Raw genomic sequence first — 22,744 nt, 5'->3', positions numbered from 1 at the left:
GAGGTTGTGTTTGAAGGCGAGTTAATGACATGACTCATGGACAGGGAGGTCAGAATGTCTTTTTTTAAACAAAAAAGGACATTCTTGTATTATACAAGGCTGTGAGGACAAATGACACATGGTTGATAAACTCAAATGTGGCTGGGATTACAGCACAGACTTAAAAATAGTGGAGGGAGTTCACAAATCCAGGGGTTATGATGTTGTGTCTACACAGCTGCAGCTGAAGACGCCAGCATTATTAACAAATGAGTGTGGGGGGATGATGAAAACACACATGCACAGGTTCTTTCAATTCAACAACCTATTACTGTTCTATTTCCTGCACAAACTGACATAAAACACACTTTCACACACGCATACACAAAATAATAATAAAAGAAGCAGTCTTGAGAAGTGGTGACCACACGCTGCCTCTGAGGTTCAAAACACAGGTGAAAGAGAAGGTGGCAGTGTTCTGGGTGGCGAGGGAGGAAGAGAGGTCCCTTTGACCCCTTCCCCCTCCCCGGACTACAAGGGCACGTGTGAGACAACAGCCAGCAGCAGAAAGGAGACTGATAACAGAAACTCAGGGTAAGATCATACCACCACCCAGATGATATTGGGGCCTGCTTGTTACCTTCAGACATAAACCCATTGGCAGTGTTACTGGGATGTTTAAAGCAGGTCGGTTTTATCAATTTACACACACTTTCTCATTTCTACATTTAGTTTAAGACAAACTTGAGAGAGACAGAGGTTATGTAAAGTTCATGGTGTTAATAAACAAAGAAGGACATCTGTAATAGAGCTGGGTTATTAAAATAGTTCCGTCATTACCCTTTTCTCCATCTCAAGCTGTGATCGATCAGCATAGCGTTCCTGCCTCTGCAATGAGAAGACAACGGCACACATTAGATTTGTTATGTTGTCGAGATTTTTACTCATTAGCTGAAGCAGTGGGAGGTTCAGCTGACCTGTGTGGCCTTCTCTAGTTGTAGCTTCAAGTCTGCCAGCTCCAAGTCTGTGTCACGTAACTGGGCCTTCAACTTCTCGTTCTCAGCTAAGATCTGCTCGTAGAGCTAAAATGAGAAACAAACAGGTCAGTCAACAAGTGTAACAATCATAATTAATGCTGTACAAAAGAAGTTAAACTAAATAAATACCTTTTTATAGTCAGTGGTGTCGTCTCTATCCAGTCGGCTTGAGTATGGCCTTCGACTCTCATAGCTACGGCTAAAAAGAGTGTCGTTGCGATCTAAAGATGAAGTGCTCTCATTCCTGCAACAGGAACAACAGTCATTTATTTTTAACCAAATGTTTCAGCAACACAGAAACATATAAGAGATGATGGAGGTGAAACATACCTGGACAATCTGTCACTCTGTAAGGAAACAAAAAGCCACAGTGAATGTTAACATCCATAGTTAGAAAGCAGTAAAATGCATTTTGTCAGTCAGTGTACACTGGAGGACTGCTTACACATCAGCTAAAGCCTCCTCTGCATGTATCAGGACCTGACCTTCCCTCCCACACAGTAAACCTCCTACAAACTGCCCTGCATGCAAATACACACACACACACACACTGATAACTAAACAGCTGCCATGCTTCGAGGACGGCTGGGTCTCCGGGCCCTGGCGTGCTTGTGCGGTGCCACAGCAGCCGCCCTGAGAATGGGGCCAGACATCAGATAGGGAGGTCAGGTTGGAGGGTCGGGCTTCCAGCTATTTTGAAATTACAGTCAGCTTCCTGAGGCAGACAGAGGGCGGGGGCGCGACAATGCTACAATCTTGAGTCAAGAACTCCTGAGAGCATTCCAGGAAAATGATCAACATGAAGTTCAGCTCATCGGATCAAACAGCCAGCTTGGTATTATTTAATGCACAACTGGAGATGCATCACGCAGGCACAAACCAACAGTCTTCTACTCGATTTTAATCAGGAAGCAATCCAAACGTTTTGTATGACTTTACAACTTCAGTCTTGACAATTTCATCCAGGAAGGTTAAAATAATTTTTATTTACTTGGAACCTGCAAACACTTTTTCAACTGGGAGTGCTGGGCTAGATAGGAAGAGCTTTTCCTGTAAGCTTTTACATCTTCAAGCAAGATAATTGCTTGTTTCCTATTTAGTGCTCTGTTGCAGCTCCACCCTTTATACTGTAAGAGATGGCCGGCAGCTGTGTGTGTCCTTCTCATCTCTGAATACTGTCTGCCTGACACTCCCATTCAAACAGGAAGTTCACCCAGCCAGCAATATTTTCACAACACTGCCGATCTATGCTGTTCCATCCATGGACAGTAAGACTGAGTTTAATTTGTTTCGACATAGTTTATTTTTTTAATTTTAATAATTAGGGTGTGTGCATCAACCTGCTAACTTTGGACTGACAGGTTATTCCATTTCCTACGATCACTGGGTGAAGAATACTCTCCACCATCTCATTCCTGTGTGTGCTTTGACCTCAGTGACCCAATCTTCCTCGCCTTTGTGTGTCCGCGTGTTTTGAAAACCTAATGATCTATGGTGGAGTGACTACTTTTGGTTTGCAAGGCCGCCGTGGTAACCAGACAATCACCGGAAGATGGAAACAATAAAAATTCGAAAGGCCGCAGACAGTGAGAGGGAAAGATATGTGGGAGGGGAGGAAATCGTAGCTGTACAGGGGCAGAGCGGTGGATATCAGAGACTAGTGGACCTGCCCGGGCTGGACTACATGAAAGGAGACATGAGGAAGGACCAGAATAGAGAATACATGCAAAAGGCCAAAATTCAAATAGAAGTCGCGGCATACAAGAGAAGTAATATGACTAGTTTGATTTGACGGTTGGGCTGGAGGGCTCCTACTTAAGTCAGTTTTATCTCCTTTTTTGCCCTGTCTGGGTGTGTGTTGGCTTACCTGTGGCTCTCCCTTGGTGCTGCCCTCCTCTGAGTCGGACTGCTGGTCAGGGTCATTTTCATCACCCTGGAATTTTAAAAAAGAGAGAGAGTGTGAGAGGAGGGTTACAGACAGTTTTCAGCTCTTGCTATCCAAATGATCAAAGAGGGAACAGTCAGGGTTGTGTAAGTGTTACGAACTGCTGCACCTCATGAGGAGTGCAGTGAATACTTAGGTTCCTGAACTTTTCTCATCGTGTGCGAGTCTCTTACATCTTGGGTCCAGAAGGAGACCCCAGTGGAGCGTCTCTTCTCGCGGGGCCGCCTGCGATCCCGTATGGAGCGAGGCTGAGACTTGTCCTCACCCTCCTTCTCCTCCTCCTTTTTGTCCGCTTCTGTGCATCGACGAGAATGATGACAGGTAAATTGCAGTGTGATAATTCCATAACATCAACAAAATGATATGAAGTAAAAACACCAAAAAAAAAAAGACCTACGGAGGAAATGGAATGACAGCTTTTTGGCCTGTCAGCAGTCTTATATAAATGATCTGCCTTTGACCTCTGTCCTGTATTTAATTGAAGAACAATTCAACCCTTATTATTTTGACAATGCACATGCACATAAATCCCAATAAGAATTCAAGGTCCAGGTTAACCAAGGGAATGGTTTGACTGCACAAAGCACAATCAGGTCAACAAGTGGACTTGGCTGGAGTTTAGAGAAAGGAAAAAAAGGGCTTTGGTCGCGGGAGAACAAAGCAGTTAGTGTTTCCTTCAGTTGACCAGACTAAAGCTGCTGCTTATTTTCCCAGGGATGTTTCATGGGTTTATTCATTAAGAGAAGAGATACTTAATTTAAAAGGCAACACAATCCCTTTCTGTCTCAATGCTTTTAATCGGCATGTGGCAGTATGCCCATGTGAATGTGGAACCTGTGGTGACAGATCCCAGCATCAGGTGGAATTCAGCAGTCATGCGGCCACACTCTGTGCCTTTAGGGCTTTATATTAGTTATATATATTAGTTATGAGTTTATTCTAAAAATGTAGTGAAGGAGTTACATGATGACTCAGTAAAATGGATTGCTGTTGTTACAGCAGAAGGTTTGAAAAAGCCACAGGAAACTTGTCTTTGTCACTGTCTTTGATAAAGTTTCATTACAGTTGACTTAATTAGGTTGTAGCCCCACTACAGATGGAGCAACTAAACAGTTACAAGGCATTTCTCACTGCACCTTGTTTTTAGATTTGACTGGCACTAGTTACTGACCTTTTTCCGTATCTCTGGAGGAACGGCTATAGGAGGAGGTGATCCCCGTCAGACTGTTAGGCCTGTTGAGGGAGCTGGAACTGGAGGACAATGTGGTGCTAGAGTAGGATGGGGTGGAGGCAGTGCTGATTGTGGAAATGGCAGAGGTGGAGGAGGAAGAGGAAGGTCTGTAACGCTGGAGGGGAGAGAGGACCGGAGGAATAAGGCAGGTAAGAGCGACAGCAGAGTCAAATACTCAAGATGTGAATTGCTGTGAAGTTACAGTGACCTGTCTTGGGAAAGTTTAACGTACCTCTTCGAAGCTGCGGTACTTCGATCGGTAATCGTCCTCCTTGGTCTCCGTCTCCCTCTTCTCCTCCTGCTTCTCCTTGTCCTGCTTCTCTTTCTCCTCCTTCTCCTCCTCGCGGGTCTTTGTGGGACGACTCCTGCCGATTGTTTTCTCAGCCTCTTGCAGGTCAGTCAGAGTCACGCCCTGGAAGATGAGAGGAATATTAAACCTCTAGATTTTCAATTTGTTGCTTGGATGATTTCCTCTTATTTTACAGCCACAATTTGGTGGCTGTAAAATCAGAATCCAAGCCAAGTGCACTGAGGCTCAATGTTAACATTTTGTCATTTTATTTGCTGATTTCGTTGTGAAAAAGTGAGGAGATAAATTAAGATGATAAGATAAATTATCAAAGATGACACAGGAAAACTAACCTGAGTGGACCTCCTCGACTGTCGGGCCTGTCTGGAGCGAGCTTTCCTCTGGGACTCGGACTCCTCATCTCGCACTGGTGTCAGGTATGACCTGAAACACACAAAGACACACACACAAAAAACACACAAAGTTAATCAGTGGCAGTGAGAGCAAATATTCTCTTTAAACGACTCTTAGAATAGGGAAACTGTCAAGGTACAGATTCCTTTTATAAACATGTCTGGTAATTGTCATCATTGTGTGGCAGTATGACACGAGGTGGCTTGTGATCAGAGAGATGACTGCTCTAATTTACAGTCCAGCAAGGGAAGTAAGGAAATAACGCTCTTCCCTTGCTCAATAAATGCTGCAGAGCAGGGTTATTTATCGTACAGCACCACCAATAGAACTGGTCAGTAGCCAGAACTGACAGACTGCTGTAATCAGTGGAATGGTGTGAATGTGATGCAGCTATCTATGTCAAAACATGGAGTTAGATAAAGATAAAGCATTCAAAACAACCTACTTTAAGTTAATGTGGTAAAACAGGATTCAAATATCCATGTTTAACCTTCTGGGAACACCATTTGGGAAATAAAACTATTCTTAGTCTGAACACGCCTCTGTTGGCCACACAGAATTATGCACTTATTCAGTGAGGAGCGGAGCCTTGGCGTTGAGGAAAATGTGCAGCTTCTGCCCACCTTCCTTATAAGGACAAGTCGCTGGAGCAGTCCAGGCTCTGAAACGGCCCTGCTCCCTACTCCCACCACGACAGGTGGCTTATTTCAGCACCGCAACAGGAAGACGTGCACTCGACCCCCCCACCCCCCTTCCACTCAAACACGTGCTCTCAGCGACACACTCTCGCACGCTCCCTCTCTCTTCCAGACAGACACAGACAAACTCTCTCTTCCCTCTGCACACTGTGTGTACAAACAGATCACACACACACACCCTGTTCTCAAACAGAGGAAATGCATCCGGATTACTGTTTGACTGGTGGAGGCTTTTAAGGCCAATATTTCTTGAAACTGCTTATAATATCCGAGTTGTCTAAACTTAAAAATTCCCTGAATACATGTAAACAAACATAATAAACAAATACAATGAATAAAGAATGTGTCAGGATGAAAAAAATATCATGGGACACAAAAAGCCTCTAATGAAACCAAAATAAGAACAATAAACAGACTGAACTAAACAAAATCTGAACGACAAATTCTATGTAATCAAACAAATCATCATTCTAAGGCTAATAACAATAAGCTAACTATTTCACATGTTTAATAACAGGCCAGCATCAGCAAACAAAAACAGTAATTTAATGCTGATTCAGATGAGATTCATCTCTTGTGCCAGCTTAATATTACAGTGTGAATTCATTATCACGTCACTTATAAATGATTCTATTTATTCACATTTAAGAACATCAGTGTATGGGTAAATGTGTGTGTTACCTGCGTCTTTCAGAGCCAGTGACAGTGCCAGTGGTGGTGGTAGTGGTAGATATGGCGGTGGTGGTAGTGGTAGATGTGGTGGTCGTAGTAGAGCCAGTGTTTATAGTGGGGATGACCGCAGCAGACTCCTTCTCCTTCTCCCTCTCTGCACTCTCCTCTGACCAGTACCTATTTACACACCAACATTTTATATCAAAACCCTCTTAGCCTGACAGATACGTATCTAGTTTTCTGCACTGGTTGCAGAGTCTCTGCAGTACTGTTCATGTACCTGCTGGTGAGACTGGTGGAGCCAGTGCGTGTGGAAGAGGAGCCCAGGCTGGAGAGCAGGCCGCGATGGCCTGTGGGCGAGGTAACAGATGAGGAGGTGGTCGTGGTCGTGGAGGAAGATGTAGTCGAGGAACCCAGGTCCTCGTGTCTTCTGCCGAAAGAGCCGCTGTAAGGTCAAAGAGTCACCAGTGAGGCCGAGTGGGATACAAACAGGGATGTGTAAATGACTACAATGTTGATCGCAATCATTTTATTAGATGCTTTGATTATTATTATTATTATTATTATTATTATTGGAGATAACTAGTATTTAATGTCATGAGTTAAAATATTTAAGCAGTCTTTTTGCATGATGTATCAATATTCTAACATTTTTTGTTTAATGAAATTCATTATCTTTCAACAAAGCCTAATTCTACAATAATTAACTGTAGACACTATATGATAAAACATTTCAAAACTTCACATCCCCTGGTGCTCTGTTTGCTCTGATGCTTTTAAACATCAAACTGGGTAGGAGACAGATTTCTTTTTCCTCCAGTCCCACAGCCTTTACTACATTGTTCATTCAGTTAGTCTAGATACTGCATTTTGGGTTTCACCTGCTGCTAGCTGGTAGAGCACCTTTAAAACAAAAATGGATGATTCTGTTTTTTAAAAGTAATATTTCACCCATTTTATTGCCTTGTTCCTTGTTTTTGACAGCTGAGTTTTTGCAGCAGCTTTATAATTGTGGTATTTCTACTAGGATATAATAGGACTAGCAATAACATCTCAGTAACAACTTCTAACCTTATTACGATAATTAAGGACAAAAAAGCTTGAAACAAGTGAATGTTCTGACATTAAAACTACCTGGTAAGAGGAAATATCTTGTCAGAGAAAACTGATTTTAGATATTTCATCTTACTTGGGTTTTTTGCAGTGGTCTGGAAAGTATTTAAACGGCATCTTCACTGAAAGATTTCAGACAAATTGATTACCTTGATCTGAATTAGATTTCATCCAGAGTCTAGTTCTGGATGTATATCACAACAAGCATCTCTTCCAATATTCATTTGCTCGTTAAATGAACACAAGAACAAATGGTGGGCACTTCAGGCAGAGCAGAGACACACAGAGAGAGGACAGGTGGGTGTAGAGACGGTGGCGTCCCCGTGAGGCTGGTGTACCTGCGGTAAATGCTGTAAGACTGGTAGTGGGAGGCGGGTGGCTGCCAGGGTTTAGTATTACAGGTGTTAGGGTCCAAGCTGGAGGTGGACGAAGACTTGGCTGGCACGTCCCGCGTGCTGCCGCTCCGCCCTAGCGCTAGCGTATGGGACGTGCTGGTGTGTTGGCAGGCGCGGGGGGGAGGGGTTTGGTGGGCGAGAGAGGCATGTTAGCGGTGGAGGCGCACACACACAGATACAGTAATAAGAAACATACATATTTAAGACTAGCTTTGAAACACTATCGGTGCATTCATGTCATATGGGACTTGCTGCTTAAATGTCTGGACAGTTGGAAGCAGCAACTGAGATGTGCTGATGAGTTAAACAGCTGTTTTTTTGATAGGTTAGTTTAACTGCAATCACCTCGTTAGATTTTTTTTATTGTTATTTATGGATGGTAAAATCTAAATTAAGGAACATGGAGAAATACAAGAAACAAGTTCCCAGGTAGTAACCTGAAAACCAGGGTACTTTAATTAGGTGGCTTAATCCAGGCTTCTTCCCATATGACTTGAATGCAGCATAAGTCCATGTCAAGGTTTTGTGCCATAACCAACCCTGAGAATTTTGATTTATCTGGGAGTCAGATGGGTATGCAGGCTTGTTAAAATGCCTGAGTAATGCATCTAAACTCAGTGGCACAGCAACCTGACAGGACAGGTACAGTCATGCAACAGACTCTGTGGCAGTGACAGAAAAAGGCGTTGGGCTGATTTGCATGGCTTTCACAGTAGCTGCTGCGGTGCATGAAAGCATGTACATACATATCTCTGATGACATAAACCACGCAAAAATGTACTGTAGCTGATTGATTAACAACTATGACTGTTGTCTACATGGTGGTTTTAGTTCCAATGCTATGCAAGTCAACCTCATAATGGATCAACACATCAGATCAGATGGAGCTGAGATCTGATGACGAGATGAGGGATGAGGGTTTGGCAGAGGTTTATGTCGCAGCTGAGGCTAACCTGCGCTGGTAGCTGGGGGTTCGGTTGGTTGATGCGCTTCCTTCACTGTTCTTCAGGTCGTCATCCCAGCGTCGCCGGGTGTAGGAGCCACTACGTATCAGAGCGGTAGAGTCCCTGGGGAACCAAAGCTAAAATCGTACCCCAGGCTTCCAGAAACAAATACTGACATATATGCTGGATATGTACCTTTCCTTATTACACCCAATTCTACCATTAATAAAATCTGCCCTTTCTACTGAATTGTTCAACTGTTACTAAATTCATCGCTGCACAACATAACATAACCAAAAGCAGGTGCTTAGGGCTACACACACCATGCAGAGCATTGAGGCCTTTTTCCTGCAATACACAGCAGTGGGCAGCAGGAGCTGCTCATGCCAATGCATGTTTGCACGGAGCCACTAGGCTCCAGGACTTCACCTGTTTTCCTTCTCATCAATGTCTGAAGTACTGGCCAGTCTCCTGGGGATGGTGGGGGCCACATAGGCAAGTCGGGTTCCTTTGTCTTTTTCCTGTAGGCAGAAGAACAAACAGGATCCATGTTAGTGACTAATTTTGGAAGAGATGTCAAATATCCCAGCATGAATTTTCAACTTCATATAATGCGAAAACCATCGGAGTTGGCATTTTAGTGTTTCAGCTTGATCTGTGACTGTGTGAGTGTGTGTCTGAGCATCCTGGTGACCCAGTTATCAAAGGCATATACCACAATGAAAGGAAAAAAACTGTATGTGACTGTCAACCTTCTCTTTGTCTTTGTTGTCCAGGGAAGAGGAGAGACGAGGACTTGAGGCTGAGCGCATCACCCCAGTCGTGTCCTTCTCTCTCTGAGCCTCCTTGGTGGCCGTGATCTCTGCTAGCGCCCCGTAGCTGCCTGTCTTCCTCAAACCCAGACGCCACGACGCCGGAGACTCATCCTTCCTCTCCTCCTCCACTTTAGTCGAGACCTTTCCAGCAGGCTGAGTGACCTGAAAGGAAGGAGGAGGCAGCATGACCATTTAAAACTAAATAGATGTTAGAATGGAATTTTTAGTCATCTTGGTGAGTAACACAAAAGTTGATCAGGTCAAAACAGTAGCCAAAAATGATTTGGATTAATCTCTAGGGGCTGCAAATTTGAGGTTTTAATAAGGAGACCAGGAAGGACATGCCAGTTAAGAGGTAAAATCACATTCAGATTAAATAAAAATATACACACCCGTACCTGACTGAACCCACTGATTGAATATGAAAGATATTCCTGAGTACATGCTATCCTCAAAAAAAAAATAAATAAAAAATTACTCTTAGGCTTCTTCAACTGGTTGGGATTTTAGGGTAAAATTTACAGTTTTCACACAAGATTTGGCCACAAATACATTTTCAGTAAGCAAGCAACTGCACAAAACACAGATGCCACACAGACATGAGGTGAAAGCACGAGTAGGACGGTGCATTTGTTGATTACAAGTGAAAACGACACCATGTAGGGCTGATGAGTGAAAGTCAGCGATAGGGAGGTTCAATCGGCATAACCTGGATCAGGCCAGGGTGGTTAGGGAGGTGTTAAGTACTTTGTCAGTGCACAGGTGCATGTAGGATGAGAGAACAACTCTGGTGCACACCAATGCCTCACCATAGGTTTTTTGGGCACTAGAGAAATGCCAGTTTTGCGCAAGCCTTGACGCCACAATGCAGGACAGCCTGGCTCCGCCACAGGCATGAGGGGAGTAATATATTCAAACTAAAGCCAACCAAGACAAGAGCCCGGGATGAGAAAGACACAGAGAGGGAGGGAGGATGGGGGGGGGGCAAGGAGGAGGACAGAGAGGTTGAGACAGAGAAAAAGCCAGAATAAGACAGAAGCAGCAGCAAAAGAAACACACTTTATGGCAAGGACAGATTTTTAAAGACCTAGTCACACCACACAATGCTTACTGCCAAACCAGGGGGTAGGGGGGAGGGGGAACTACCATTATTGTTCTCAGTTGGAATAAGTGTAAGATCCAACAAACATCTGGTAGTGGACATTGTTAATGTTTTGCTCACTCTTGTTAGACAGAAGACATTGTGATGTGTGAGCACTAGGCTTCAAAGAAGGACTGGAACAAGAAGATCATCGCAAGAAAAGAAGCAGAAAAAAAAGAAACGCTCACAAAAGTCTTGGATGGGTGGCATCTGAGTAAAGGGTGCCAATTTAAAAAAAATGTAGAATTTACCCTCCTATTTAAGCTGCATTCAGGAGTGTGAAATGATAATGCAGTCTGTAGGTGGTATCTAATATCACTGACTAAACATAATATGCATCACGGCTTAAATATAGGGCTTTAATCTGTAGTTCTAAATGTATCCTATTTCATCTGTGGCCACATAAACGCCAAAAAATACCTCTCTAACAGCTAAACACGATGTCACTTTAAATGTTTTGTTTCAGCCCAAGGACTAAAGGAAGAAGCCTTTTAGAAATCTTTGGTTAAATGCTGCACCTGATTTTGCCAGCAGAGGGCGGCAGACTCAAAAGAGGAAAAACACTACCAGCCCTTGTTTTGTTCCCAAACAACCCCATCTACTACTCAATACACTCAAGCCCACTGGTGTCCTAACAGTCTTATAGTAAACTGCTAACATCATCCAGAACTGGGCACAAATCATCCCACCTGAGCAGCTTGTTGCCATGTTTGCTAAACGCCAGCAACAACTAGTCGTAACTCTCTTTCTCAGAGGCCCTCTGTGACATTTGTTAGCTTTGTGTGCTCGCTGTACTGCAACGTGAAGAGCAAATCACAACCAGAGACATCTATTTATTTGATGGCCTGGAGTATGAACTGCAAACTCATTTATGTAAACCCCCGGTATCTTCAGCCGGCTGTGAAATTAGGTTTGTGTTAAAAGAGGAGAAAAACCTAAATAGATGGTGAATTTTATTGATTTTTGTACACAATGAGGCACTGACGTGTCTCTGTGGAGCAAAGTTGCATTGGCTTCATTGAGGGTAGAGTAGTAGACATGATTAAATGCTATAACACAGGTATAGCATTTAATTTCTTCTGAGGTCTTTTAAAGCCAATCAAACTGTGTTGAAATTTTTTTGTTTGTTTGTGGTAGCTGTCTGCCAGGGTAAGATGACAAATACTACCAGATCGTACCTTCTTTACCGGTGAAGTGGGGGTTGTCACCTGGTTGGTTGGGGTGGTTGGAGATGACACGGTGATACTGGTTGGGGTGGGTGTTGTGCTGTTGCTCACCGATGCTGCAGGCTTGCTCTTGTCTGGAGGAGTTGAAAAGTGAGAGAGAGAGATCTTTGAGTCAACAAATAAAAACTGCTGAAAACAATTAACAGAACATGTGGTGAAAAATATGTATTCTAGAAAAAATGGTCACTGGTGATGTTTGACCACTAAAATTATAGACAAAACACCTTCGATTCGCCTCTTTCCGAACATGTTGTGGTAAAGAGAGCTGACTGAATTAAATTCTATGAGTAATCTAATTGACAACCAGTACATTCTTTGGCTCTGGACATGATTTACCGATACCACACGGCCACACAGTCTAAAATAAGAACCACACAGTACCTGCTTCAGTCTCTGACTCTGAATCTTCTTCCTCCTCTTCCTCACTGGAGCAGCTTGATTCGTCCTTCTTCACCTCCTCTTCGTCATCCACCTTCTCCGGTTCTAAGGTGTCGATGCGTGGGGCGCTCTTTTCTGGCTCCAGAAGCAGTGTTTCTTTGCTGCAACACACAAATTTAACACCATCAGGAGAGAACTACAGCATCAGTATAGTGCAGTGCAAGAGAGCTGAGGACACAGGATGAAATATTCAAACCAGAAAAGACATTTAATTAGTTACGCCTGGGCTATAGGTGGCTTTATAATCCTAAAACTAGTTTCGCAGGCAGTTTCCATTGATTATTTTTTACCATCACGCTATTTACCTCTTGAGTGGTTTCAGTGATTGGTTGTTATCCCCGGTGGTTGTCGTTTCAATCAAAGGAGATTTCTTAACATCTTTCTTCTCACTCATCAGCTGGAATAAAGAAAAAAAAAAAATCAGCAGTTCTACTTGGGGGAAATACAGCAAGGCACACACAACATTGGACACATAATTAATCTTGTATTCATGCATTTTCACTCAATCATGGACTTTCACAGTATTTTACAGAGGTCATTCAAATTTATCCACAAGTGAAACTGCTGATGAAGTTGTTTGCAGCAGATATGAATCCTTACACAATTAACAGCCACACTGACTCACCAGATTTTGTTTCTTTTGTAGTTCTTCTAAGTATCCCAGAACATCTTCGTCTGCTACATCAAAAGCCGTCTGGCCCTGAGGGAAAGAAAGAAAATAGAAGTCATATAAAATGTGGACTGCACAGCACTTAAATGGCGGGACTCATGCCAGTTCAAGTTACTCACCATTTTATTAATGAGGTCCATGTCACATAGATTCTCCACCAATATTCTACACGCCTCCTCTTTGCCCCAGTGTGCAGCTGCATGTAGAGGAGTCCAGCCATCATAGTCCTTAATATTTACATCATATCCTGCCTGGATTAAAAGCCTGCACAATGAAGGAGGGAGGGGAGTGAGAGAGAGAGAGGGGGGAACAAAAATAGTTTTCGTTAGAATTAGCAAAGCTGGATTTCGCAGATATGATTCTCTAAACTAATCTTTCAAGGTGCTGCCAGGGTTCAGGCTTTTAGAAGTGCGTCAGCATTGGAACCTCAGGTCAGATTTATAAGATACAGAGTCTACCCTCTAAAAACATGGAGACATAATCCGAAAATCTTAGTCATCCCAAAACACAGCCGGATGAGGTTGGCAAATTTTAAAACGTTAATGTTTCAGCCAATAAATCTGCCATGACGGGGAAAACATTTAGATCCCTGTCTTGTGTATGGTAGTCACTAAACATCCTAGATATCTTAGAGCTATCTATGGCAGTAGACTGTGCTGGCTGGCTTCCCAGACCAGATGGGACAGGCGGCTGCAGTTCCTATCCTAAAGCAGCGTAGCTATATTAACAGCCCACAGAGACAATGTCGGAACAACGCATTGACAATATGCAGAGATCAAGATATGTTTGGTATTTGGAAAGAATATCCTGGTGCTACACCTCACCAGTGTCTTGGCTATAAACAGTATTTATATAATGTAACTGACAGGCCAGGCTTTATGGAACAAAAGGATATAAATGTGTTGGTTGTTGTATTTTTGCCCCAACAGGGAAAAGGGGTAAGAAAAAGGTTTACACTCTACCACCTGTGAAATCAAAGCCACTCCTTACTTTAAAACCTCGACGTATCCCTTCGCTGCGGCTACATGGAGTGCCGTTCCTCCGGACTTGGCATGCCGGATGTCCTGAATCTGGCCGCTGTTGAGCCACTGCCGGGCGTCCCTCAGCATGATCCGCTCCTCCTCTTTCCGGGCTGCCTCGATGTCCACCCCTGGTGAGACAGAGGAGACTGGTAAAAGTGACATTCAAGGATTATCTGCTACTTAGGAACAAGCTGTGAGCTGTAACACTGAACCCAGAGAGCGGAGGAACAACTATGACATATTTATTATGAGTTCTTGTCTTACGTCTACAGTGAGGTATGTGAATGTTTGGAATACATTACATTAGTTTTATGGATTACAGTAGAGAGAGGAGAAAATATTTCAACACGCGGCAATGAGATAAATCTTTGCATAGCTGCTATGATAATGCAGCAATAATGAAAGCTATGACAAGACTCTGTTACGCAAGATGCAACCCATTCACCCCTGACTGTACTTTTATTAACCCAGGCCTTGATGCTATTTATTGGTTCTACAGTGGAGAAATAGACATAACATTGTTTTGGCAACCTCTCTAAACACTAGAGGGTGTTGTAAAGCTCTTGCTCTGCCTTGGCAAACAGTTCTGTGCCAATATTCTGTCAATTTGGCAATTAAATAATGGCTGCAATCATAAAGGCCTCAGCCGGTTAAGTGGGTCAACATGTCTAAGCTATATGCTGCATGCAGGCCAGCAGTGAAAACAGGCCTGTATTGTCTTGTTGATACCTGGTTGGAACACGAGACGGTCTGAAACGCACTGCTGCACGACCCGTTGACTCGTCAGCTGAGCGTTAACTACATAAACAGTGATCTAAGAAGTGCTCCGGGGCAGGAGCCAAAACTTCAGCTGATCTTATAGTTTTTTGTTCTGCTCCCAAGGATACATCATCACTCATTTCCTGACACCTTAAAAAGTTTTTAAGATTGCCTTGAGCTTTTAAACCAATGAGAGAGGACATCTGTGTCTGCAAGTCTGGCTTGAGAAAAGGGCAGGCAGAGGAAAAGTCTAACTTTAGCCATAGATTAAGAAAAAAGAGATCTGTTAACAAAGAAGAACACACATGATTCCAAAACACAGTTACTGAGACACCTGCTCATTTGCTTTCTGCACCTTCAAATATCTGAAAAGTGGTCTATGAGCCTTAAATATCACTGCGAAAATTCCTCCACTTTCCAACACACGCAACACAGGTTTCAACTGAGCAAGGCAAGAGTAATATTCTGGCTTGTTTAAGACTGGACATGTTGCTCATTAAGAGGATTAGTGAGCTCATGTCTAAGAAAGTGAAACCAAATGGGAAGAAGATGATTCAGTGGCTGATTTTACATTTGAGTGGATTTCAAGTTTTATTTCAAACTCTGGGACAGAAACTGGACCGATGTCTAACCAAGGATGACTGGTCGCTGAAGCAGTAACTCAGTAATGCCAACTCCATTCTTTTAAGGTTACAAAATTCAAAAACTCAATCAGAATACAAGGGAAGAGAAATATTATTTAAGATGTGATCCAGCCAGTCCTGCGGCATATCCCATTGATACCTACATGTGTTATATTTATTTTATTTAGACATTAAAGAACATACAGCAACAGGTATATATGGTGCAACTCTATTTAATTAAGTTGAGACACAGAAATGCCGTAACTCATGCTTGATTTGTCACTATATAAATAAAGTAAGTGAAAGTGTAGTACATATATACTATGGTAGAAAACTAACCTAAACTTCATTTCAACAGCTGAGTTAAAACAGGGAATGGGAGCCAGCCAGGTAGGGTAACGTCCTGTGATCTCTTGGGAAGTAGCCTACACTGTGTCTATAAAAAGCAAGGAGCCTAATGGCCTTTAAGTAGGACTACAGAACAAGAGCCAAGTGGAGGAGTTGGCAGCAGTTCAAAGTTGAGTTTTTACGAGAGAACAGCACATCTTCTACCTAAGCATTAAGATAAAGAGAAAATCCAATAGACCGAAAAAGGAGTTGCCTCCTGCCTCACCTTACTGATAATATACCCATAGAATTTCTGGCAAAGGAAGAATGAAATATCTACAGAAATCTACCCTGAGGCAAGAACCAGGGTGCTCAGCAGTAAATATAGTTCATGGCTTTTTAGAGAAGTCAGAAGAAAAGGAACTATAAAATTAACTATTTTATTTTGAGCTGAGGCTAAAACTGATGTCAGACTAATCCAAATGATCCCCACCCCTGCCCCTGCCCCTTCAGCGGCACCCAAACTAACAGGACAGTATGTGAGTTAGAAACATTTGTGAGGCTGTCCACCTTCAGTCCATTACAAGGACAGAGAGCAGCTTTCATGCAGCAGCTGATGGAGAAGGGGAGGAGGGTGGGCAATTCTGAGCAGTCAGTTGACCCAATCAGGGTCAAGGAGAGCATCTAGAGGTAGTCTCTGCCAAGGGGAAACCATGGCCACTGTGGAACAAGTTCAACCCATGACTGATATCTCTTTGAGAGGAGAAAATCACATTACAAACATACAGAAGCGTTACACAACAGCTAGTTGCATAATGCTGCCTGCTACCTCTAGCATAGAGAACTGAGCTGTGGATTGTCTGCAGATGCCCTCGGGCCAGGATCATTGCAAATTCACTCTTCTGTGGAGTTTTATCTCAAAAGCGGTTTTCTGCAAATCTGCATTAATGAATAAATAAAGTCTCAATTTTTAATAAATAATATCCAGAAAATGAAAACTATTCAGTAGTCTGGCTCTGTGAAGTCTATGAGCGGGTACAATGAAGATACGTGTTTGGTTTTGCATCCCTTAGTGATGGATCTGAGCTGCAGCAGCGGCCGGATGCTCTGAACCAGGCAGAGCATTTATTGAGAATCGGCAAATCAGAGCTGACAGGTGCCGCTGGCCGAGATGTTTGAGGTTCAGGTGGGTGCAAGTCTCTCCGCTGTTACATAATACACCCAAGGAGCATAACATGCAAACAGCACTGTGGGTGTAATTATCACTGGATGCCATGTGCTTGGACCTTGAGTTAACTGGGACTGTCAGGAGACAGTTTACAGGCGGTCTTTTTTTTCTCAAGGTTGCTCTGGATGCTAAACAGTTTTCAACACTGCAAAATACACTTAAGATGAGCGTAAGCTAATGCAGTTGAGGGCATTACATATTACATGGAGACTCTGCATCTTCTGACCCTGTCGACAAGGTCGAACAACTTGGGCTTTCTTAAGGAATGGCAGAATGTGGCACATAGAAGGGCAAGCCCGCCAACTTTTATTAGTGCATATGAGCTGAGGAGCACCCCTCTGGCCCGCAGCCAGTAAACACGTCTGTGCGTGGCCTCTCACCATAGGGGAGGGCCTTTCATGATCTAAAGAATGTCCTGGCCAAAAATAGAAAGACCCAACTTTTCAGTTTCGAATCATCACATGAGAGCCCACAACACAGCTGGATCACTCTTCTACATTATGTAAGTTTTCTTCAAGCAAGGAAGTGGAAAACAGCAGGTGAATGACACTCAATGATAATTCAGATCCTATCTGAAAACATACATAGGGTCCCTACTAGCTATGCTGCCAAGCAAGATTATGACATCAGTCCTGACTGCATTATCAGTTGCTTGAGACACTATTGCACAGCAGTGGAGGGAGATAAGGACTGTGTGGTCCAGTGTGGACTGGAGGGTAGAGTTCAAAATGTCCATAATGCTGTACCTTGTCGGTTGATCTCATTCTGCAGGAGCTCCTCCATTGCCTCTTCTTCAGCAATGTCCAGGGGTGTCTCACCCTCACTATTCACAACTCCTACATTGGCACCCTGGCTAATGAGATACCTGAAACAAAAGAGATAAAAACAGACAAGAAAATTAGACTGGTATGTTGTTGTTTTTTATAAAAATTTAACAGAGCAAAAATGATTCTGAAAGAAAAAAATCCAGTTGACTTTTGCCCTTTCAAGTTTGTGGTCAAATGCTAGCTTTTGACAGAGTGAAAAGTGTCACTTCCTTTAACTGACGAGGAAACAGTTGAAGGACAGGAGCTTTGTAATGTTGCTTTTGGTCCAGTGCCAACGTAGGCTGACACTATACCACAGTCGGCATCTCCTGTTTTGCCAGTCACATTTTAGCCTCTAGGCTAAATTACATACATTCATCAATTACATCAATGACCTTCATTATAATGAATAAAGCGCATAATTAGCTGTTTCATTTTAAATTTGCTGCCATCTTTGTATGTTGCCGCTTAAGGACATAGGACATGTCATTCTGAATGTTCAATGCAATAAGTACACAATGAAAGAGAAGGGCATGCTCACAATGCAAAAAAGTTACCCAAGACCTGGCTAAGCCTACAGTATAAAAACAGTAGGTGGTCATTTGAAGAATTGTGGATGAGATATTATAGATATTCAGTAAGTAAAACAAGAATGCTAAGTATACTGCTATTTGTGGCGACTTTCATACAGTAAAGATTTTTTAAGGTAGAATTTGCCAGATTAAGGAAAAACACTTCACTGAAAGCCTGAAATCAAAAATGATCCTGACTCAATCTCTATAAATAATATAAGACAACCAAAATAAGCATTTAACACATTTAATGGCTCCTAAGTGATTTAACCCTTTATATGTTCGTCTCGCCCCAGCACTGATTCAGGACCTTTTGAACCACTCAACATCTTTATTTCAGCTGCTTCCAATTAAAGATGTGGTGAGACTCAGGCCCTTCTCATTAGGCCAACACACCACTTGAAACGCACTCAGCGCTCATGACTTCCCCCTTGAATGGCAACTGACTGACTGCAGTTACATTTCAAGGTTTTATATCTTCTTGATTGGACTTTCTATTCAGCCTGTTTTGGGTCAGCTTTACTAGGTTTGATGGCTTTGTGGTCTGGAGTCCCACTGTGGGCTTCTTAACCAACCCTACCATTAGCCGGCTCGTGGTGACACCAGGGGCTAACAGATACCGTTGTGCTTTGCTGTTCCCTGTACTGTGAATGAGGATGCTGGGACTAAAATGGGACTGCTGAGAGCTCGCCACCCACATCAGGTTGCTGAGTTTCTCTCTATGACATGATGTCTCCATTAGTCACCCATATCAGGCCAGCCACTTGACCTTTTCATTCACAATGCAACAACAAAAAACGTCTTGTTTTCTGTAATACTCGCCCAGTGCTGAAGCTGTGTTCATGAGGCCCGCTGAACACAGACTGGTGGGGTCTGAGAAGTTGAAAAACACTTCTCAGAATCATGCAGACATTTCAACTAGCAGCTAATATTTGATTTGTTCAAATTTTTGTTCAATTCTGCCTCTCAAATTACAGCTTAAATCCCTGCAGAAATAGCTGGCAACCAGTTTGAACGTAACCATGTTTATTTTCCTACAGCAAGTTGTGCTTGTTACTTTTTGGGAAAACATCAACAGTGGGGAGAAATCTGTGGCCAGGTTCCTGTAATGTAACACAGAAGTAAAGCAGGTCACAGCACACTCCCAATATGCTGAACAATGAGCACAACCCATCTCCTTCAGCCCCCTGTAGCCTGTTTAAATATCCTCTGATAACATCTCTGCGTTGTGTTCTATGCCCTATGAACAGTCTTCTTACCTGAAAAGGACTAGGGGCAAGAAAATACTAGAGTGCAACTCTAGAGCTCAAGTCCAGATATAGTGACTGACCCTGATCTCTCCATATTTGATTACATCACTAACAATGAGCTATCAGATGGGCTGCCGCTCCTGTCAAAATGTGACAAGAACTGTGTGTTACTGATGAAGATGATGGCTCTTGAATCTGGCGTGCTATCTGACACAGCACCGTGGGCATTTCTAGAGGAAACAAGCGCCATTTGGCAGTTGTTAAGAATGACGTCTGAAGCTAAAGGATTCACAGCAACAATGTTGATTTCAAGATGGTAAAAAGGAAAATGAATTATAAATGCAGTCGACTACAGGAAGATGAGGGCTTGCATTGTGATACATACTCATATTTTCAATTCATGAATGAATAAGAGAGGTGACATGGCAGTGCAGACCTTAGCTGCAAGCCAGCCACGTCACTTTATGCTTCATGCAAGTGTGCAGTAACATCTGGATCCTTATACAACCACCATACAGACCATACTGTTAAGATATTTTCAAACAAACTTGAGACGAAAAGGTTTATCGTGCTGCAGTTGCAAAAAAAAAAAAAAAAAGCTTCTTTAGAGTACTCCTGCAGATTAAAAACAGGATGTAACAATGAGTTTGCAGAAATCAAACCTGATGAAACAGATACTGCTGCTTCTTAGAAACCAAATCAACAGTTCTGTAAACCGGGCAATACTTACTCTGCTATGTCTAGGTAACCGCAGGAGGCTGCAGCGTGGAGGGGGATCCAGCCCTCGTTGTCGGGCTGGTTGATGCTGGCTCCATGCTCCACCAGGAAAGTCACCATGTCAACATTGTCATCTATGCATGCCTGAGAGAGAGAGAGAGAGAGAGAGGGAGAGAAAAGATAGGGACGAGGAGTAAGGCCACTGTAAAAGGCTAGGAGCACAGTCCATACTATGTGTCTATATACGTGCACAATCGTGTACATGCACACATGCGTATGAGCTTATATGACTGCGATGGGCTGTGCCGTAGATACAAATAGCTTGCATGCAAAGAGAATTTCGCTGTGGCTGATAGATAGCCACGTGCGTCCAGAATTATTGGGGAATTTTGGCAGCCGGAGCGTTCCTAAAATGCCTGCACATAGCAGGGGTGCTTGAAATACCACATGGTGTAGTACTGCTGATGGAGGCATTGAGGTGCTATGCCTATACACTGCTACTCTATGCAAAAAGTCAGAGAATCAATTTACACTTATAAAAACTGCTTTTACTTTCAAAAAGCCAAATATTTTCTAAAGTGTGATAAATCAAACCACAAACACACACCGTACGTTCTCCTCTTACACTGTGGCTGATGAATCACTCAATTAAATCCACATCTGTGGTTGAACAAAAACGTAAAACAGTTTTGCCTGCCAGCTCACTTTGCACCCAGAGTTTGTCCTCTTCATTTAATCAGTCTTAATCATTAGGAACTGGGCTATTTGCTGGTGCTGGGGACATGCTACAGATGTAAAGCCACTCTCTTGGTTGACAGGAGGCTGTTGTAAAACTGTAAAACCTCCACATTAAAAAGGCCTCAGTTAGCCTAAGCAAGGTTGCTCTTCAGACGAACCTTTCCAGGCTGGATTGTACTGCCAGTGGGATAAAGCACAAACCTATGGATACAGGTTCAGTTGACAATATTTCGTCGGCAAAACAGATCTCCTGACTGTGATTTCAATCTGAATGCCACAACAAAAGGGAGTAACAATATTGGGTGGCACACTGGAAGAGTACTGATCAAAATATGAAAGATGTTCGATAGTGATCCTTGACTGTCATCAGACAAGACCAGGAGCACAGACAACAAAGACCTTGACTCCTCTGAGATTTACAGTATGTTGAACTACTGCAGTTTCCTAGTGGGTGCGTACCTGGTGTATGGTAAATGCCCACTAGGAAACTGTGTGTTCCTTTACACCTACTTAGACTTCTACCAAACCAAACCACATATGATTGATGATGCTGTGAGAACGAAAGTGATACCCAGAAAAATAAACAGCAGCTTCAAGTGGGAGGAGATCTGCTTTAAGATCTTCTGACTCATGAAGTGGGAGATGTTTTTACTGACATTATGAAGCAGACATTGCACCAGGGTGGGTGTGCTTTGGCTTTCCAATATACATTTAATCAACACAAGTGGTGGTCAATGCATAAGGGAAATTAACGTTTCTGTAAAAAAAAAAAATTCAGATGTACACAGACTGGGCTTAAAACTAAGTTATTGGACCTGCCAAGTCTATTGTATAGCGAGCAATTTCCTATGTATTTTGTAAAACGATGCTCATTATAAAAGTCAAGCATCTATGTCTCATTGCATTTGTTGATTTTTTCAGATCATCACTCATATACTTTTTTATCTTTTTTTAAGTCTGTTTTTGGCTGTGAAACTTCTTCCTATCAGGACTTTTGTTGGTTGGGCAATACAGCTAACCACCAAGCCACTGCTGTTTTGCAGACAAACACGATTATCATATATTTTTGAAGAAGTAACATAAGCACTCATCCAAAACATTGGAACTTCTCCAATTTCACAGACTGACCATAGGTCACAGTGAGCAAAATCAAGCAAATGTTTTGTAAAATCTCATAAGATGGATATGTTTGTAAATTGAGTATATTAAAAATAAAATGTTATTTATATTCTAAAAAGGGTAACAGCAGCTTTACTTGGCCACATGCCTGAGAGGGAGCAAACTGTCAAGGAGGTTACATTTCTGCTCAACATGTAAAAACAACAAAACTGAGGAAAAGCAGCAGTGGAGAGCCTGCAGAGCACTTTTCATTCAGGACACACACAAACACAGACCCTGGGGTTGAGAAGTTACCTCACATCTAGACACATAACACAGTGAACTGGGGTCAGAAATAAAGTCCTCAAGAGGAAAAAAACAGCAAGTCTTTCTTCTACAGTGTATGTGCAGCTACCAAACATCCTAAAGAAAACACCTAACTGTTAAAAGTGATTATCTGTTATCTGTGGGATCAAACATCTGCTGATAGTAATAAATGATCATTAGAGGTAACCACTTAAAATCCACAATTACCACTTAGCAATACTAAAACCAAACATTGCCCCCAACCCCTCACCCACATCACAGAACACTGTG

At 42.7% G+C, this 22,744-nt stretch overlaps 1 protein-coding gene across 6 annotated transcripts in view; it reads right to left on the bottom strand.

Annotated features, from left to right (window-relative positions):
- ppp1r12a (protein phosphatase 1, regulatory subunit 12A) overlaps window positions 1-22,744 on the bottom strand; it is a 45,648-nt gene that overhangs the window by 6,250 nt on the left and 16,654 nt on the right. For 2 of the 6 annotated variants that reach the window (XM_051077561.1, XM_018661955.2), the window contains exons 2-24: window positions 20,325-20,455; window positions 17,713-17,831; window positions 13,998-14,157; window positions 13,127-13,271; window positions 12,963-13,037; window positions 12,643-12,734; window positions 12,281-12,438; window positions 11,852-11,973; window positions 9,470-9,694; window positions 9,147-9,238; window positions 8,727-8,840; window positions 7,717-7,869; window positions 6,546-6,710; window positions 6,275-6,442; window positions 4,835-4,925; window positions 4,425-4,604; window positions 4,133-4,307; window positions 3,135-3,256; window positions 2,884-2,949; window positions 1,347-1,363; window positions 1,146-1,260; window positions 957-1,061; window positions 820-867 (exon numbers count right to left, since the gene is read on the bottom strand). In XM_051077561.1, coding sequence (XP_050933518.1) covers window positions 820-867; window positions 957-1,061; window positions 1,146-1,260; window positions 1,347-1,363; window positions 2,884-2,949; window positions 3,135-3,256; window positions 4,133-4,307; window positions 4,425-4,604; window positions 4,835-4,925; window positions 6,275-6,442; window positions 6,546-6,710; window positions 7,717-7,869; window positions 8,727-8,840; window positions 9,147-9,238; window positions 9,470-9,694; window positions 11,852-11,973; window positions 12,281-12,438; window positions 12,643-12,734; window positions 12,963-13,037; window positions 13,127-13,271; window positions 13,998-14,157; window positions 17,713-17,831; window positions 20,325-20,455 — 2,838 coding nt within the window. Of the gene's footprint in view, window positions 1-819; window positions 868-956; window positions 1,062-1,145; window positions 1,261-1,346; window positions 1,364-2,883; window positions 2,950-3,134; window positions 3,257-4,132; window positions 4,308-4,424; window positions 4,605-4,834; window positions 4,926-6,274; window positions 6,443-6,545; window positions 6,711-7,716; window positions 7,870-8,726; window positions 8,841-9,146; window positions 9,239-9,469; window positions 9,695-10,341; window positions 10,450-11,851; window positions 11,974-12,280; window positions 12,439-12,642; window positions 12,735-12,962; window positions 13,038-13,126; window positions 13,272-13,997; window positions 14,158-17,712; window positions 17,832-20,324; window positions 20,456-22,744 lie in introns of all 6 variants that reach the window. The other 4 variants (XM_051077562.1, XM_018661969.2, XM_051077564.1 and 1 more) reach the window with 3 other exon arrangements.

The sequence above is a fragment of the Lates calcarifer genome, linkage group LG18 (genome assembly GCF_001640805.2).
Source record: "Lates calcarifer isolate ASB-BC8 linkage group LG18, TLL_Latcal_v3, whole genome shotgun sequence".
Taxonomy (NCBI): Eukaryota; Metazoa; Chordata; class Actinopteri; family Centropomidae; genus Lates; species Lates calcarifer.
The sequence above is the reverse complement of the archived record's forward strand: the minus strand, read 5'-3'. Positions and strand labels throughout refer to the sequence as shown.